This window comes from Culex pipiens, chromosome 2, assembly GCF_016801865.2.
Source record: "Culex pipiens pallens isolate TS chromosome 2, TS_CPP_V2, whole genome shotgun sequence".
Lineage (NCBI taxonomy): Eukaryota > Metazoa > Arthropoda > Insecta > Diptera > Culicidae > Culex > Culex pipiens.
The window spans coordinates 21,913,385-21,929,878 of NC_068938.1; the positions used below are offsets into that span (position 1 = coordinate 21,913,385).

At 38.0% G+C, this 16,494-nt stretch overlaps 11 protein-coding genes across 11 annotated transcripts; 7 read left to right on the forward strand and 4 right to left on the reverse strand.

The window, feature by feature from the left end:
• The first annotated feature begins 612 nt into the window (after positions 1-612).
• LOC120421160 (ejaculatory bulb-specific protein 3-like) lies at positions 613-1,024 on the forward strand. Its single transcript, XM_039584352.2, has one exon. The coding sequence runs from the start codon at positions 619-621 to the stop codon at positions 1,006-1,008; it is 390 nt and encodes a 129-aa protein (XP_039440286.1). The 5' UTR covers positions 613-618; the 3' UTR covers positions 1,009-1,024.
• Positions 1,025-2,389: 1,365 nt separating this feature from the next.
• LOC120421157 (ejaculatory bulb-specific protein 3-like) lies at positions 2,390-3,111 on the forward strand. The gene is made up of 2 exons (XM_039584349.2): positions 2,390-2,451; positions 2,531-3,111. Exon 2 carries the CDS (start codon positions 2,553-2,555, stop codon positions 2,961-2,963), a length of 411 nt encoding a protein of 136 aa, XP_039440283.1. The 5' UTR covers positions 2,390-2,451; positions 2,531-2,552; the 3' UTR covers positions 2,964-3,111.
• A 34-nt stretch (positions 3,112-3,145) lies between these two features.
• On the reverse strand, positions 3,146-3,804 carry LOC120421168 (ejaculatory bulb-specific protein 3-like). Its single transcript, XM_039584362.2, has 2 exons — positions 3,701-3,804; positions 3,146-3,645 (listed from the first exon to the last, which is right to left on the reverse strand). The coding sequence occupies exon 2, from the start codon at positions 3,630-3,632 to the stop codon at positions 3,258-3,260; it is 375 nt and encodes a 124-aa protein (XP_039440296.1). The 5' UTR covers positions 3,633-3,645; positions 3,701-3,804; the 3' UTR covers positions 3,146-3,257.
• A 275-nt stretch (positions 3,805-4,079) lies between these two features.
• On the forward strand, positions 4,080-4,578 carry LOC120421164 (ejaculatory bulb-specific protein 3-like). The gene has a single exon (XM_039584357.2). It carries the CDS (start codon positions 4,123-4,125, stop codon positions 4,498-4,500), a length of 378 nt encoding a protein of 125 aa, XP_039440291.1. The 5' UTR covers positions 4,080-4,122; the 3' UTR covers positions 4,501-4,578.
• Positions 4,579-5,876: 1,298 nt separating this feature from the next.
• On the reverse strand, positions 5,877-6,319 carry LOC120421165 (ejaculatory bulb-specific protein 3-like). The gene has a single exon (XM_039584358.2). It carries the CDS (start codon positions 6,307-6,309, stop codon positions 5,932-5,934), a length of 378 nt encoding a protein of 125 aa, XP_039440292.1. The 5' UTR covers positions 6,310-6,319; the 3' UTR covers positions 5,877-5,931.
• A 402-nt stretch (positions 6,320-6,721) lies between these two features.
• LOC120421167 (ejaculatory bulb-specific protein 3-like) lies at positions 6,722-7,235 on the forward strand. Its single transcript, XM_039584361.2, has one exon. The coding sequence runs from the start codon at positions 6,788-6,790 to the stop codon at positions 7,163-7,165; it is 378 nt and encodes a 125-aa protein (XP_039440295.1). The 5' UTR covers positions 6,722-6,787; the 3' UTR covers positions 7,166-7,235.
• Positions 7,236-8,575: 1,340 nt separating this feature from the next.
• LOC120421166 (ejaculatory bulb-specific protein 3-like) lies at positions 8,576-9,060 on the reverse strand. Its single transcript, XM_039584360.2, has one exon. It carries the CDS (start codon positions 9,015-9,017, stop codon positions 8,640-8,642), a length of 378 nt encoding a protein of 125 aa, XP_039440294.1. The 5' UTR covers positions 9,018-9,060; the 3' UTR covers positions 8,576-8,639.
• A 332-nt stretch (positions 9,061-9,392) lies between these two features.
• On the forward strand, positions 9,393-9,947 carry LOC120421163 (ejaculatory bulb-specific protein 3-like). The gene is made up of 2 exons (XM_039584355.2): positions 9,393-9,426; positions 9,487-9,947. The coding sequence occupies exon 2, from the start codon at positions 9,496-9,498 to the stop codon at positions 9,871-9,873; it is 378 nt and encodes a 125-aa protein (XP_039440289.1). The 5' UTR covers positions 9,393-9,426; positions 9,487-9,495; the 3' UTR covers positions 9,874-9,947.
• A 1,066-nt stretch (positions 9,948-11,013) lies between these two features.
• LOC120421151 (ejaculatory bulb-specific protein 3-like) lies at positions 11,014-11,391 on the reverse strand. Its single transcript, XM_039584341.1, has one exon. The coding sequence runs from the start codon at positions 11,389-11,391 to the stop codon at positions 11,014-11,016; it is 378 nt and encodes a 125-aa protein (XP_039440275.1).
• A 415-nt stretch (positions 11,392-11,806) lies between these two features.
• On the forward strand, positions 11,807-12,398 carry LOC120421147 (ejaculatory bulb-specific protein 3-like). Its single transcript, XM_039584337.2, has one exon. It carries the CDS (start codon positions 11,876-11,878, stop codon positions 12,251-12,253), a length of 378 nt encoding a protein of 125 aa, XP_039440271.1. The 5' UTR covers positions 11,807-11,875; the 3' UTR covers positions 12,254-12,398.
• Positions 12,399-12,786: 388 nt separating this feature from the next.
• Positions 12,787-13,347, forward strand: LOC120421148 (ejaculatory bulb-specific protein 3-like). The gene has a single exon (XM_039584338.2). The coding sequence runs from the start codon at positions 12,818-12,820 to the stop codon at positions 13,172-13,174; it is 357 nt and encodes a 118-aa protein (XP_039440272.1). The 5' UTR covers positions 12,787-12,817; the 3' UTR covers positions 13,175-13,347.
• Positions 13,348-16,494: the final 3,147 nt, after the last annotated feature.

Sequence of the window (16,494 nt, forward strand, 5' to 3'; positions counted from 1 at the left end):
TTAGGTTGTCGAATATTCACAACAACAAAAAACATAACAATTAACAAAGTTATTTTTTTCGAAAACGTAGTGAATTACAAAAAAAACTAATTTGAAGGTGTTGTCGAAAAAACGAATTAATCTTCATTTCAGCAACTCAACTAACGTATTGCTGTACCATACTTTTTACAGTGTAGCTTAAAGATCATAGAACCGTTTATAAAACTAATAAAGAAATTAAACGTTCAATACCTGCATAACACTACCAGAACAAAAAACCAAGACCCCAATTACGACCCATCTCAGCACGAGGCATTGAGACTAATTGTGTCAAACTTTTCTTTGTGGCACATCTCTTGAGCCTCGTAGCTCTTGAGCAGAGAAGTAAAAAAACGTTTCCTACTGTTTCTTGCTGCAAGGCGAAAAGCCTATGGAGCCAAAATTGTTGCCGCACGGAAGAGCCGGCAGAACAATTGGTTATGAAATATATATAAAGCTCGCCAAAGTCTCGACATAGGCATAGTTCACTTTTGTACTGCAATCCAAGCAAAGTAAGATCCACGTCTTTAGAAGATCATTGATTGAATGAATTAATCTTTTTTTATTCTTTATCAGGTATCAACCCCCAATTCAATCAACATGAAGTTCTTCATCGTTGCGCTGGCCCTGGTTGCCCTGGTCGCTGCCCAGGAGGAAGATGGTGACAAATACACGACCCGGTACGATAACATCGACCTGGACGAGATCTTGAAGTCGGATCGGCTGTTCAAGAATTACTACAACTGTCTGGTGGATGAAGGTCGCTGTACGGCTGAGGGAAGCTACCTGAAGCGTATCCTGCCTGATGCCCTGGAGACGAACTGCGCCAAGTGCAGCGACAAGCAGCGCGATGACGGAGTCCGTGCCATCAAGTACATGGCCGACAACCGGGCCGAGGAGTGGAAGGTCCTGAAGGCTCGTTTCGATCCGGAGAACAAGTACGTCGAGAAGTACCTGGCCGATGCCGAGAAGGAGGGTATCAAGCTGTAAGCGGTTTGTTGTGAGTTTGTTTGAAGACTTGACTGATTGTTACACTTTTGTGTTGTAATAAACGTAATTTTTCCGTTGTTCGAATCAAATGTCTAAATTATTTAGGTTTTCTAAAGAAACAAGTTCGGCAAAAAAGTCACAAAAGGTAGTTCCATAGAACAAGACAAGGCTGCGCTAGGACGTTCCGTTAGAACCGGTCGTGAGCTGTCAATCAAACAATCCACGAAATATCGCAGTCGAGCTCACAAATCAAGTGTCATTGGCACCGACCAGCTGACAAAAGGTACCTCTATCTGAAAGGAGGGATTATTGAAAAAAAGCTGTGTCGGCAGGAACAAGACAAATTTCGTTAAATTTGATCAACAAAAAAAATATTGCTGGGAGTATTGATCACCTAACTCAATGGAGACGCATAGTACGTTTAAAAGAACTTACTATAAAAATGTTGTGTCAAATCAGTCTCATCCTTAGGGGACCAAACGATTTGTATGTATAATTACATAATAGCCAAAACAATCTCTCAAAAATATCGATTTTTGACTGAAACAACTAACCCATTAATAGCAACCCTCAGTCCAAACGTCCTGATAGATGAACTGCCAAAATTGCTTCCATTAGATCCCGGGAATCCCCAAAACTAGTTTCGAAACCCGGCGCTGAACCCGGGTCAAACACGCGCGGATCTTAATTTGCATGACTGCACTCAACGATCCATTGCCCCTCCAAGTCCCCTGATCTGCCGTACTCCAAGTGGATCACTCCAAGTTCTCCAAAAACCAGATCCCCGCAGATTATAACAACTTCTCAAACTTTGGAGAAAGAAGCCGAACAACTTCTTCACCCTTTCCACCCCCCTTGAAATTCATCTATCCCTCTAAAAAGTTCTCAAAGTCTGCGGGTGCAGGTTCATAGATGCCGTTCTAAGCTTGCTCTACACTGCGGACGGATTTTTGGCGATACATCATTCGCGAAAAGCCCCTCGCCGCCCCTCTTTCGCGCGAGCTTTGTGCGATTCTTGTTTACTCCATCGCGTCTAGCCAAATTAAAAAGCATGAGCTTGATGATTCGTATTGCTCTGGCCCTGCTGATGCTCTATACGTTACCTACGATTGGCTGGACGTCTAGGATTACGGTTGGAATCGCTACAATATGCTGGGATGATTGATTCTTCTCACCCGCAGAAATCTACTAGTTGGATTACTCGATCCGATTATTCCTCCCTCTTTGCCTAATATTGAATTGCTAAATTAAGCTAGCCAATAATTTCAATTTTTGATAGACACATAGTGCAGAGCGAAATGGAAAATCTAGACAAGATGGAAAACGCACCGGGAAGAAGTATTCACTGGGAAGAGGCCACATCGATGCTAGCACCCTATAAAAAGCTCGAGAACATCCAGGAACAATCATAGTTCGAATCTGTATCTCCAACCAAGCACCAAGGTGAGTAATCTCGATCTATCCCAAACTACCTTCCAAAGGATTCAGCATTGCATTAACAGGAGTGCATTTCTTCTTACAGTTCAAAACTCAAACCCCCCAAAATGAAACTGTTCATTGTTGGTCTGGCTCTGTTTGCCGTGGCGTTCGCCCAGGATGCCGAGGTGGAAACCTTGGAGGAAATCGGAGAGAAGTACACCACCAAGTTCGACAAGATCGACCTGGATGACATCCTGAAGTCGGATCGCCTGTTCAAGAACTACTACAACTGCCTGATGGATGAGGGACCATGCACCCCGGAGGGTAACTACCTGAAGCGTGTCCTGCCGGAAGCCTTGGAGAACAGCTGCAACAAGTGTAGCGAGAAGCAGCAGAAGGACAGCGTTAAGACCATCAAGTACCTGACCGAGAACCGCTCCGAAGCCTGGAAGGTGCTGAAGGCCAAGTACGACCCGGAGAACAAGTACGTCGAGAAGTACCTGACCGACGCCGATGCCGAGGGAATCAAGCTGTAAACATCTGACCTTATGTACGTCCCGGAATACTCACGATATGGAACTCTCCTCTACACAACGCTTTCGATACTCAATGTAGTTGACGGCTCTGCAGTGCCGAGCAGCAGTGATTACGAATAAACCGATTGAACATTTGAATGGAAAACTTTGTGTCCTATCTCCCATATGACAAGAGAAAATGCTCCAAATTTGGTCTACAAAGACCTTCACAATGCAGTTGTTGAAATCTTTATTCAGGTGCTTCTTTCGGTCATATAAAAAGGGTCAAACAATAGTTGTCACAAAATCGAATCCTTACAGCTTGATACCGGCCGCCTCGGCTTCTTCACGGTAACGGTCGACGAATTTGTTGTTCGGGTCGAACTTGGTCTTCAGCACACCCCACTCCACCGGACGCTTATCAATGAGATACCGGATAACCTTGACTGAGGTATCTTTCTGCTTCTCCGTGCACAGCTCACAGTTGTTCTCCAAAGCTTCCGGCAGTTTTTCCTTCAGCTCGGAAGCTTCCGGCGTGCATGCACCCTCGTCGATCAGGCAGTTGAAGTAGTTCTTGAAGAGACGGTCCGACATCAGAATCTCCTCCACGTTGATGTGGTCGTACTTGTTGGTAAATGGAACCTGAGCCGCGGCCAGCGCCACCAGGACCAACACGATAATCAACTTCATTTTGGAAGGAATGCTGCAAACAATAATTCAAACGTTTATTTTAGGAATCCTAAACAACTAGAAACTACCTCTGGTCGAATGAAGATCTACTTCAAGACTATGCAAATACTGCCAAAATTTTCTCAATTTATATGCAAAAAATATGCAAGTTGTGCATCCCATTTACCACCGGCAATGCATCTCAATTCAAAAATCATCCCAATCAAAAACAGTTACGACTGCATGATCTGCACCAGCTAATGATATCGAAATAGAATCAAAGTGGGTTTAAATGCAGAAGTGCATGAGCGATATATCAGAATAAACGCAGCAACTTGCAGTAATTACATCTAATAGCTCCTCCTTAGTCGTCATGCAACTCACTGCAACTCAACCCCAAATAGGTTCAAAGCGGTTAGAAATCAATTTTTACGCCTGATATAAATATGGTCCAGAAAAATGCATCAACCACAGTTCAATTCGGTTCACCAGCCAGAACTCAACCTTAATCATGAAGCTGCTCATCGTATTCGCCCTGGTTGCCCTGGTCGCTGCCCAGGACAGCACCTACACCAACAAATACGACCACGTCGACGTCGATGAGATCCTGAAGTCGGACCGTCTCTTCAAGAACTACTTCAACTGCCTGATCGATCAGGGACCATGCACTCCGGATGCTTCCGAGCTGAAGCAGAGCCTTCCCGATGCACTGGAGAACAACTGTTCCAAGTGTACGCCTAAGCAGAAGGAAGTCGGTTACAAGGTCGTTGGCTGGCTCATCGACAACCGTCCCGAGGAGTGGAACGTCCTAAGGGCCAAGTACGATCCCGAAAACAAGTTTGTCGAAAAATACCGCGACGAAGCTAAAGCTGCCGGAATCAACCTGTAAGATGGGAATGAATCATGTGACAACAATGTGGACAACGTTACTTTGAAGTATTCTTAATAAAGATTTGCAATTTTTAAATACGATGCTTTTTGATTATTTATAAAACGAATTCGACTTAACAGCTCAAATTGTGATTTCCTTAATTTCGCAGTCAGTCCAGCGAACACCTTTCCAATTCCAGGAGCGTGTTTACTTTTTTTTACAGATATGGAAATGTATAAAATGATAGAAGTCCTTAGAAAATATTATTTCATGTATTTGTCCCCCCGCCCCCTCTCCCCTACAAAAAGGCCCCAAAATCATGAAACAAACAAAAATATTGCTGTGAATTAAAATTTAAAAAAAAAACTTGTACAATTCATTGTAAACTATTTAACATACATTGTAAAACATTGTATGTTTATTCAAAGAGGACTTTTTAGACCACACATCGGAAAAAAAAACATAGCAAAAAAATCATAAATTCATACATTATTTGCAAATTTTCAATAGTACATATAGTAGTTGATACTTTTAGTTTAAAAATTTGTTATTTTTTTTAAACTGACTTTAAGACTGATTTCCCATCTGTGCTACTATAAACAAAATTTGACAAATCCAAATTTTTTCGCAATATTCTTACCCGAGCAGACGGAAATAACTTGGGAATAACATTTTTTGATATTTGAAAATACTAGGCCAATAACATTTTACGTTATTTTTAACAACATTTGTTATTCGCCGCTATGATTTTTTTTTGTTATTTTTTGGTATTGTAATAAAAGACTAATAACATTTTCAGTTATTTTTCGAACAAATCTTTGTTATTATTTTTTGTTATTTTAACAACTAATCCAATCATCCCAATAACAGTTGGAGGTATTCTTCCATAACAAAAAATGTTATTCCAAAGTTGTTTTGGCATTCAACCAATATCAGACCAATAATAAATTTTGTTAAGATAACATAAACTGTTATTAAACCCTTATGCACAAATGGATTTTTCAAGAAGATTCCATAACACTTTCTGTTATTTTAACAGTATTTGTTATTGAAATGGCATGAATTTTGTTATTACTGTCTGCCCGGGTACACGTAACCTTTGGTGGGACAAATTTGTTTTTCGTTTTCCTGAACATTCTGTTTTCACATGTGGTCAATTATGCAAATGAGAGCAAAAGAAGAAAAAAAACATTAAACACAATTCAGCCACCTTCTTAGCCATGAGTATTGAAATCTTTTAAAAATTTGATTCCAGATCTAAATAAATTTCAAATTATGAATAATATATATCAACATCAAAATTATCAGTATATATAATTGCATAAAATAGTATGAAGTAAATGAAGGAGTTGGAGTATTTTCATTATAACATTCATGAAACAAAAACCCAAAACTTCATTTGCAAACATTTATTCAAAACCATTTAATGTGATTTGATCTTTCAACTGATTACAACTTGATACCAGCAGCGGCAGCTTCTTCGCGGTATTTTTCGACAAACTTGCGCTCGGGATCGTACTTGTTCTGCAGGACAGCCCATTCCGCTGGACGATTCTCGATGAGCAAGCTGATGACCTTGTAGCCAGTTTCCTTCTGCTTCGGAGTACACTTTGAGCAGTTGTTCTCCAGGGCATCCGGCAGACTCTGCTTCAGCTCGGCAGCATCCGGAGTGCATGGTCCCTGGTCGATCAGACAGTTGTAGTAGTTCTTGAATAGACGGTCCGACTTCAGGATTTCCTCCACGTCGATGTGGTCATACTTGTTGGTGTAGGTGCTGTCCTGGGCAGCGACCAGGGCAACCAGGGCGAATACGATGAGCAGTTTCATTTTGGGATTCTAGAATATTGGAATAAATTTTTGTTTTATTTGTTCTAATTGATTTTATAAGTCAAGTACCTTGGAGTGGTTCCAGATCTGTTTTGAGACTATGCATTTTGGTTCAAGTTCTGCACTATTTATACAAACCGAATCCAATGCAGTGCATCCACGTCTAAGATGCAGTCAGAAATTTGGATACTCATTGCAATTAAAATCAATTATTGCTTCGCTGCCTCATGAGCACTGAGCAGTGATATCATGCAAGATCTTAAACCCGTCATCATTAGTCCAAAATTGGACTTAACTTGCTGCAGTTCAATTAAATCTTAGACATGCAACTCACCCAGTTTCTGTCTATCAGGTTCAAAGTGCATTTTGACTGTATTCAATTCTTGGTATAAATAGTAAGCAGGATAATGCATTGATCATAGTCCAGTTTGCACCTTCAGGATAACAACATCTGTGATTTCAACTCATCCGCTCAAACATGAAACTGCTCATCGCATTCGCCCTGGTTGCCCTGGTCGCTGCCCAGGACTCAACCTACACCAACAAATACGATAACATCGATGTGGATGAGATCCTGAAGTCGGATCGCCTCTTCAAGAACTACTACAACTGTCTGATCGATCAAGGACCTTGCACTCCGGATGCAACCGAGCTGAAGCAGAGTCTTCCCGATGCCCTGGAGAACAATTGCTCAAAGTGTACTCCCAAACAGAAGGAAACTGGCTACAAGGTCATCAGCTCGCTCATTGAGAATCGTCCTGCGGAATGGGCTGTCCTGCAGGCCAAGTACGATCCCGAGCGCAAGTTTGTCGAAAAATACCGCGAAGAAGCTGCCGCTGCTGGTATCAAGCTGTAAACGGTTGAAGGATCAATTTAGAAATTCAAAATGAATGATTTTAAATAAACATTTGCAATGAAATATTTTACTTTTAACTTTTTTGGTTTTTTTTTTTTGTGGGGTTGTCCAACCAATAATTGTTGATGTCGAAATTTCTAAACTGGGCCCTCGTCCTGTCAAGTCCGTCAGTATTTCAGAATTTCAGTAAAAAAAAAATCATGCTCCTAGAAAAACAAGCATTTAATCTATAATACTCATTATGCCAAGAACCGTGGAATATTATACTTTTCTTGTGATTTAAATTAAAAATTAACTGGGGTGTGATAATCAGGTGATTTTGATAAAAACTTCATGGGTTACGTCTCTTAGATTTCTACAGTTTTTAACTGACAATTTAAAAAGAATTGCAGACGAAAAGAAAATCTTTCAAAAATAAATTCACGGCCTTTTCCGTTTGTCACCACTTTTCTAATTGAACGGAATAAAGAAACCAAAATTGCATAAAAATAAGTTATATTATTTATTTAATGAATAAAAGATCAATGGATCGTCATTGAACACAAGTTTGAGTGAAATTAAATCTAAATCTTTATTAAAACAGACCATTCAGGTAAATTTTAGATCGTAAAATTTGAGGACCATCCACAAACCACGTGGACACCTAGGGGGTAGGTTTTAGCGATTGTCCACGCTCCATACAAAAAAGATTTGTTTTGTATGGAAATTGTCCACGGGGGAAGGAGGGGGGTCAGAGATTTCAAAAAGTGTCCACGTGGTTTATGGCTGGTCCCTTGATAAAATCAAAAGAGTCTCACGGGTTGGCGGAAGCAAACAAAAATAAATTGAGATGACCAATGGGAGGTTTATGCGGAGAAAGTTTTGTTTCACCTACCACATCGATTCTCAACGGGGGTACCAGGCCTACTTGATTTACATGGCAGGGGGTACCGGCCTAGAAGAAGGTTGAGAATCGCTGACCTACCAGATTGAAAATATGTATGATTCAAAATACTCTATCGGTGAAAATTACGCTCATCAGCAAAAAAAGTTATTTTATACGAGACGCCTGGTACTAACAACAAATTAAGGTAAAAGAAACACAATTCATTTTGAAATACGACTGATAATAAGGTTTATTTACAAACAATTAAAATTGGTGTGATAAACCATGCGCCTCCTCGCAAAGCGCATGGGAAAACACGTTTTTAAACGATTTTTTTACCGTTATAACATTTTGAGTCGTCAAAATTCTTAATCAGGAAGGTAAAAGTCAACTTTCTTAGTATAAATCTCCAATTGGTCATCTCGATTTATTTTTGTTTGCTTACACCATACCGCGAGTCTATCGGTCAGTCGTTTCATCACAATTACCTGACTATCCAATATAAAATATTTTAACCTTAAAAATAAAACAAGGAACGCAAAATATTCAATTGATTTTTTTTTATTAAAGACCATTCATTTTAAATTTTTTCACTGATCCTTCAACTGTTTACAACTTGATACCAGCGGCGGCAGCTTCTTCGCGGTATTTTTCGACAAACTTGCGCTCGGGATCGTACTTGTCCTGCAGGACAGCCCATTCCGCAGGACGATTCTCAATGAGCGAGCTGATGACCTTGTAGCCAGTTTCCTTCTGCTTCGGAGTACACTTTGAGCAATTGTTCTCCAGGGCATCGGGAAGACTCTGCTTCAGCTCGGTTGCATCCGGAGTGCAAGGTCCTTGATCGATCAGACAGTTGTAGTAGTTCTTGAAGAGGCGATCCGACTTCAGGATCTCATCAACATCGATGTTATCGTATTTGTTGGTGTAGGTTGAGTCCTGGGCAGCGACCAGGGCAACCAGGGCGAATGCGATGAGCAGTTTCATGTTTGAGCAGTTGAGTTGAAATCACAGATGTTGTTATCCTGAAGGTGCAAACTGGACTATGATCAATGCATTATCCTGCTTACTATTTATACCAAGAATTGAATACAGTCAAAATGCACTTTGAACCTAATAAATTGAAACTGGGTGAGTTGCATGTCTAAGAATGATTTGAGGTGCAGTGAGTTCAGTCCAATTTTGGACTAATGATGACGGCCGTAAGAACTCACGTGATATCACTGCTCAGTGCTCATAAGGCAGCGAAGCAATAATTGATTTTAATTGCAATGAGTATCCAAATTTCTGAATGCATCTTAGACGTGGATGCACTGCATTGGATTCAGGTGGTATAAATAGTGCAGAACATGAACTAAAATGCATAGTCTCAGAACAGATCTGGAACCAATCCAAGGTACTTGACTTATAAAATCAATTAGAACAAATAAAACTATATTTTATTCCCATATTCTAGAATCCCAAAATGAAACTGCTCATCGTATTCGCCCTGGTTGCCCTGGTCGCTGCCCAGGACAGCACCTACACCAACAAGTATGACCACATCGACGTGGAGGAGATCTTGAAGTCGGATCGTCTCTTCAAGAACTATTACAACTGCCTGATCGACCAGGGACCATGCACTCCGGATGCTGCCGAGCTGAAGCAGAGTCTGCCGGATGCCCTGGAGAACAACTGCTCCAAGTGTACTCCCAAACAGAAGGAAACTGGCTACAAGGTCATCAGCTTGCTCATCGAGAATCGTCCTGCGGAATGGGCTGTCCTGCAGAACAAGTACGATCCCGAGCGCAAGTTTGTCGAAAAATACCGTGAAGAAGCGGCCGCCGCTGGCATCAAGTTGTAAAAAGTTTCGTATCCGATATTTCTGAGAAAATTACAATGAATTCTTTCAATAAACAATTGCAATAATAAACATTAGTTCATCTATTTATTAGTTTAAGAGAATAGGATTCGAAAAATTGTCTCATTTTTTTATCTTTTTTTTCATACCCTGTTTCTTGAAAAAGCTTTTTTTTCTTTTAATTTTCAATTAATGGCACACGTCTATCGGGAAAATTATTATCTTCATTTTCAAAAAATGTAGCATTAACGGACACAAGCCTGAAATAAGTTGACTGAAAAAATATCGTCATATTTTGTTTTCAGTTAATGGCTATGTTTATTTTTAAGTCGATTTGTTGGCTACTTCAACTTTCAACAAAAACCGGGGGCAAGGGAAATAGTCCAATTCCATTGATTGTCTGCAACGCTTTCCTCTGTTAAAAAATCACGTGGGTTGTGAAAGACTAAGGTCAATACAAAAAAAAATGAAGGGGGTAAAAATTCTAAAAATCTGAAAAGCACTATAATACACTATTTTGCATACTTATGATACTTAAAATACACATATTTAAGTACCGATTCGTCAAGTGAGTACCATGTGGATGACGAAGGCCTATTTAAAAAATGGTTATGTTCTATGTACTTTTAAATACCTTGTAAAGTACATAAAATACTTTAATAAATAAACACGTTAAAGTACTAAAAAACATAACTTGTTTAAATAATATTTTTTTAAAAACTTTTTCTCAAATACAAAAAAAAAATCAATATTTAAAATTCTATAAATACCTAAGATAATGAAATTACTTAAATTACATATAATGCTAAAAACTGAAATAATTTAAATGTTTCAAATATGTTAATCAGTTGAGTTGAATTACTATTATAATCCAACAGAAAAATTCTAAATATTCTACTAACGCCATATCTGCCGCCATTTTGTATTAACATGATCAAACCACTTAGGAACAATTTATAGTATCATGATGGATTTCAGTGACTCAAAAGTATATATGTTCTGATTATCTGAGGTTGAATTTGAACGAGGAATTTGAACAATCGAGATAAATAGAAAATTCTGCGCTCTTTTAATTTTTTATTTACACAATTTCTAAACATGAATAAAAATTAATCAACATTCAATCGCTTACGATATCACAGTTTAAAGCTTGACCCCCGCGGCTTCAGCATCTCCTCGGTATTTTTCAACAAACTTGTTTTCGGGATCGTACTTGGCCCGTACGACAGCCCACTCTTCGGGACGGTTGTCAATAAGAAAGCCAACGACCTTGTATCCAGCATCCTTCTGCTTCGGCGTACACTTGGAGCAGTTGTTCTCCAGGGCATCCGGTAGAACCTGCTTCAGCTCGGTAGCATCCGGAGTGCAGGGACCCTGGTCGATCAGGCAGTTGTAGTAATTCTTGAAGAGACGATCCGTCTTCAGGATTTCATCGATATCGACGTTGTCATATTTGCTGGAATAAGTGTTGTCCTGAGCAGCAGCCAGGGCAACCAGGGCAAATACGATGAACAGCTTCATTTTGGGGTTCTGGAAAATGGGAAATTTAAATTGAGGTCTGGATGTCTGCATAACGACGTGTATCAAGTACCTTTGGTTGATTCCAAATCTGCTTTGCAACTATGCTGATTCATCCAAGTTTTGCACATTTTATACAAACCAAATCCAATGCCATGCTTCCTTTCTAAGATGCAGTCAAAGATTTGAAAACTCATCGACACATCGCAATTAAAATCAATTATTGCTTTGCTTCCATTTTTGTACTCGTTGAAGATATCGAGCAAATGCTCACCCATCATCGTTAGTCAAAAATGGGTTCACCCTGGTTGCAATTTTAACAATTCTTAGACATGCAACTCACCCAGGTTTAACTTAAAAGGTTCGAAGTGCATTCAGACTGTATTCAACTCTTGGTATAAATAGTGAACAGGATAATGCATTGATCACAGTCCAGTTTGCACCTTCAGGATAACAACATCTGTGAAATCAACTCAACGGTTTAAACATGAAAACCTTCATCGTTTTTGGCCTTCTTGCCCTTGTTGCCGCCCAGGATTCCACCTACACCAACAAATACGATCACATCGATGTGGATGAGATTCTGAAGTCGGACCGTCTCTTCAAGAACTACTACAACTGTCTGATCGATCAAGGACCTTGCACGCCGGATGCAACCGAGCTGAAGCAGAGTCTTCCCGATGCCCTGGAGAACAACTGCTCCAAGTGTACTCCGAAGCAGAAGGAAACTGGTTACAAGGTCATCAGCTCGCTCATTGAGAATCGTCCTGCAGAATGGGCTGTCCTGCAGGCCAAGTACGATCCCGAGCGCAAGTTTGTCGAAAAATACCGGGAAGAAGCTGCCGCCGCTGGTATTAAGCTGTAAAAATCTTGAGTTTCACTAGAATGTTTAATAACTTTGTTCTTGACCCCAAAAGAAACCATCAAAGGGACGCATTGAACCTTCGTGATTTAGTGTAATTAATAACTCTTGAGAGAAACGACACAATAAATTCTACATTTCAAACCTATCATCAGCTCTCTTCCATTATTTCCCCTCCATTATTGCTTAAATCCTTCCAATGTTTCCGCCGGTCGTCGTTGACTTCTGCACGGTAGCACTTGACCAATTTACCTCTCTTCTCGCAAAAGCAGATAATTGCTTCCGTACCAACAAAAACAATTCAAGAAACGATCGATCGGTCGACCGAGCTGTCGGTCCGATGCAAATCTCTTTCGACCCCGCGAGTTCGTGTGAATCCGCCGAAATTTGATTCTTGCTTTATATAAACCTAGTACTGAGTCACAGTCATACGTAGTTTGATTGCGCAACTGCATCCAACTGGTAAGTCACGCACAGTGAGTCAGTTTGAACCGCAATCGACTTATCAACTATCTCCCTCTTCTCCTTAAGGTCTCACCCGTAAAACCTCCAACAACCCCAATCAACATGAAGTTCTTCGTTGCCTTCTTCGCCCTGGTTGCCCTGGTCGCTGCCCAGGAGCTCTACACCAACAAGTTCGACACCGTGGACCTGGACGAGATCCTCAAGTCCGACCGGCTCTTCAAGAACTACTACCAGTGCCTGCTGGACGAGGGCCGTTGCACTCCGGACGGAAACGAGCTGAAGCGGGTGCTGCCGGAAGCCCTGGAGACGAACTGTGCCAAGTGCAGCGAGAAGCAGAAAACCGCCGGAAATAAGGCCTTCAAGTACCTGGCGGCGAACCGACCGACCGAGTGGAAGGCGCTGCTGGCCAAGTTCGACCCGGAGAGCAAGTACACCGCCAAGTACTCCGACGCTGCTTAAAGTTCCCGGCAAAAATCTGGATTTCTGTGTGTGGTTGCAAGTGGAATGAGTGGATGAGAGTGTGAACTTCCTTTCTAACCCTATAACTTTGAGCTTTTCTTTTTTATTTGTCTTTTGTTAGTTCTTTTATGTTGTTTTTTTTTCATGTTTAGTTTGTTTGAAAATAAAAAAAGTTTTTTTAGATCAACCTATGATCTTTTATGTTTTGAAGAAATCCTTGTTCAAATTTTAAATAAGTACCTTAAGTTGGCATGACGTTTTTCTCTTCGTTTTATGATGCCTTAATTTTCACTTCAAGTTCATAATTAGTAACACAGTCCAGACTCGATTATCCGAAGGCCTTGGCAAAATTTTACTTCGGATAATCGATACTTCGCATAATCGAATCACGAAAAAAAAAATTTTCGTTGCCTTATTTTTAATTGTTGAGCTTTAGTATGACCCTTAAACTACGTTAAAGTGATTTGAAATTTTTTTAATCCAAGATGGCGATCAAAATGGCGGTGATGAAATGTTGAAAAATGCATTTTTTTAATTTAATAGGCAATCAACCATTCAAAATTGACTAAAATGGGGTCGCAGAACTCGAATTTGATGTTAAAAGGAAGAAAGTAAAAAAATATTAAGGAATTATTTTTTTGTGCGTGAATCGATTATCCGAAGTCCCATACCAACCTTCGGATAATCGAGGCTTCGGATAATCGAGTCTGGACTGTAAATCAATTAAACCTTGTCATTTTTTTCTCAGTAAAAAAGAAGCTTCAGAATATCTAGAGTTTTTTTTTAAAAGGTCCCATAAACATATGAAACACAATAGCTGATAGGACCTTTTCAAAACAATCTCTAGATATGTTAACTAAAAATAATCAAATCATGATTCCAAAATGAGCTCAATAAATTAAATATTTCCAGATTTTTTTATGAAAAGGACCAATAAACTATTGTCTTTCATATGTTTATAGGACCTAATAAAAAAAAAACTCTAGATTTTTTCGAGATTTAAAATTTTGTATTTTTTATCTAGATGAATCTTTTTTCATGCATTCCCAGTATCAAATAAAGCCATTTTGCATTATTAGTTTTTTTTTAATTGGGCATGTGAATATATGAAAATCTGTATCTTGAGAAGAGATTTTCTAATCGATTTGGTTTCTTGAGCAATGTTCTAGATTATGAAAAAAATGTACACGGAAAAACCGATAATTTTATTTAACTTTTTATCGCTAATTCAAAAACACGTGTTTTCTTTAGATTTTTGAGATTTTTTATATGTTAAAAAGGGTCTTAAAAAGCATCTTTTGCGCTACAGATAAAGATGGTATAAAATCTGGTACCTAAGAAAGACATGACATGACGAAAAGCACCCCTGCAAAAATATTTTCAAGAACTGGAAAAATTTTCCTGGACAATTTTCTTTGATTATGAATATAAAAAAGTTATACATTTTTCGATAAACATAATTTAAAATTAAAAATCAAGCCTAAAATTTGTAATTGTTCGTGTTTTAAATCCCTTTCAAAAGTTTTTTCTTGATTCTTAAATTTTGAAAAAAAAAATTCACAAAACATTAAGTTTTTATTTTTTAAATTCAAACAAATAATTTCCGAGATATGTCCAGTTGAAAAGTAAGGAGTAAATTTAGATTTATGCTGGCATATAAACATTTTTCCAAAAGTTCATATGAATGCTTTTTATGTCAATATCATTACTACTTTTGGAAATGAGGAGCGCTCTTTTTACAAAAAAAAAGAAAACAATTCAGTAATACCTCTGAGCAATTCTCAAGATTTCCACATTTTTATTTTCACGATTTTTGATTTTTTATGAAACTTTGACAATTAGTTCTAATGTTTAAAATAACCCATTTTGCATCAATGATTTCTCCGTACAAGTCTCCCTATAAATTAGGAGGGGAAAATTGGTACATGGAAAGAAAGTACTGATTTAAAAATTCATTTTTTATTGCAGAGTGCTGAATATGAAAAACTTTGCCTCTTTCGATTATTTGTATTTTTTAATATGTTTTCATGATTTTGTGTTTAAATGAGTTTTTTTTTAAATTAATAAAACCGTTGCAAATATTTTTTAAAGGTAATGTCGTTTGAACACCTTCAAATAATATTGTGATTTTTTATGAAACACTAATGTACAGTCAACCAAATATTTTTTTTATCTAAATAAAAAATTTCCGTCAATACATTGATATTTTGAAAACTAATGATTGTAAAACAGCTGGACTGGTGTAAAATGCATTTTAAAGCAGTTTTTTCATCCAAATGTTGAAACCTTGGCTTGTAATTTCAATTTTTAAATGATTTTGCTGAACATACAAAATTTACGGCATACTTATTATTACATAAAAAGAATGAGATATTAGTTTAAAATATGGCCAAACTTGACACCAGATTTTTTTAAAGCGTTGGTAAAATAACACGAAACATGTAAAATTAGTGCGTCCATCCCGGGAATTCCCGGGACAAAAATCCCGGGATTTTTCCAAAACCGTGAATTCCCGAATCCCGGGATTTTTCTATAATTTGTCCCGGGAATTCCCGAAATTGAAAAAAGTATCATATTTTGGTCTGGAAATTCAGATTTGGTTGTGAAAATAGTAAAACAATAAAATGAATTAAAATTTGTATTCAGCAAATCTCAGCATTAAATTGGCTTTTTAGGAAAAAATATTTTAATTTTAATGAACAGGTCCGCAAAATGCCTAGCGCTTTAATTTTTTTCTCATTCATTTAATTTTTTTTTTAAGACTGGATATATTTACGTTTATTTTCGATTTTAAACTAAAAAAAAACAATCTCATATCAAATTATTTATAATTAAACACCGGCATCTAGGGCAAATATGTACAAATGTAACGAATAAAGACAGCTATTAAAGCAAAAAATAATTGCATGACGTTTTGGATGACTTCGGTTAAAACAGGAACAGAACAAAACAATTTGTACTTCCAAATGTATTGCTCTAAAATCTCCTGTACCTATTTAGACTGTAATTCTGATTTTCCCTCGGTTGGTGGTAGTAACTTGAAGATAATTTGTAAAATATGTTTTATATAAAACAATGAATTTAAAACTTATCTAAAATTTTACATTGACTGGTATCATTTTATTTATTGTCGTTTTTTGTTTTTTAGATATAAAATAATTTTTTTAAGCTGTTTTAGTCATGTCATATAAAAATATATATAAAAGAAAAAAAAATATAAAAGAAATCCAGAGTTTTTTTTTTGAATAGGTCCTACAAACATTAGGAAGACAAAAGCTTATTGGACATTTTCAAAAAAAAAAAAACTCTAGAATTATGTA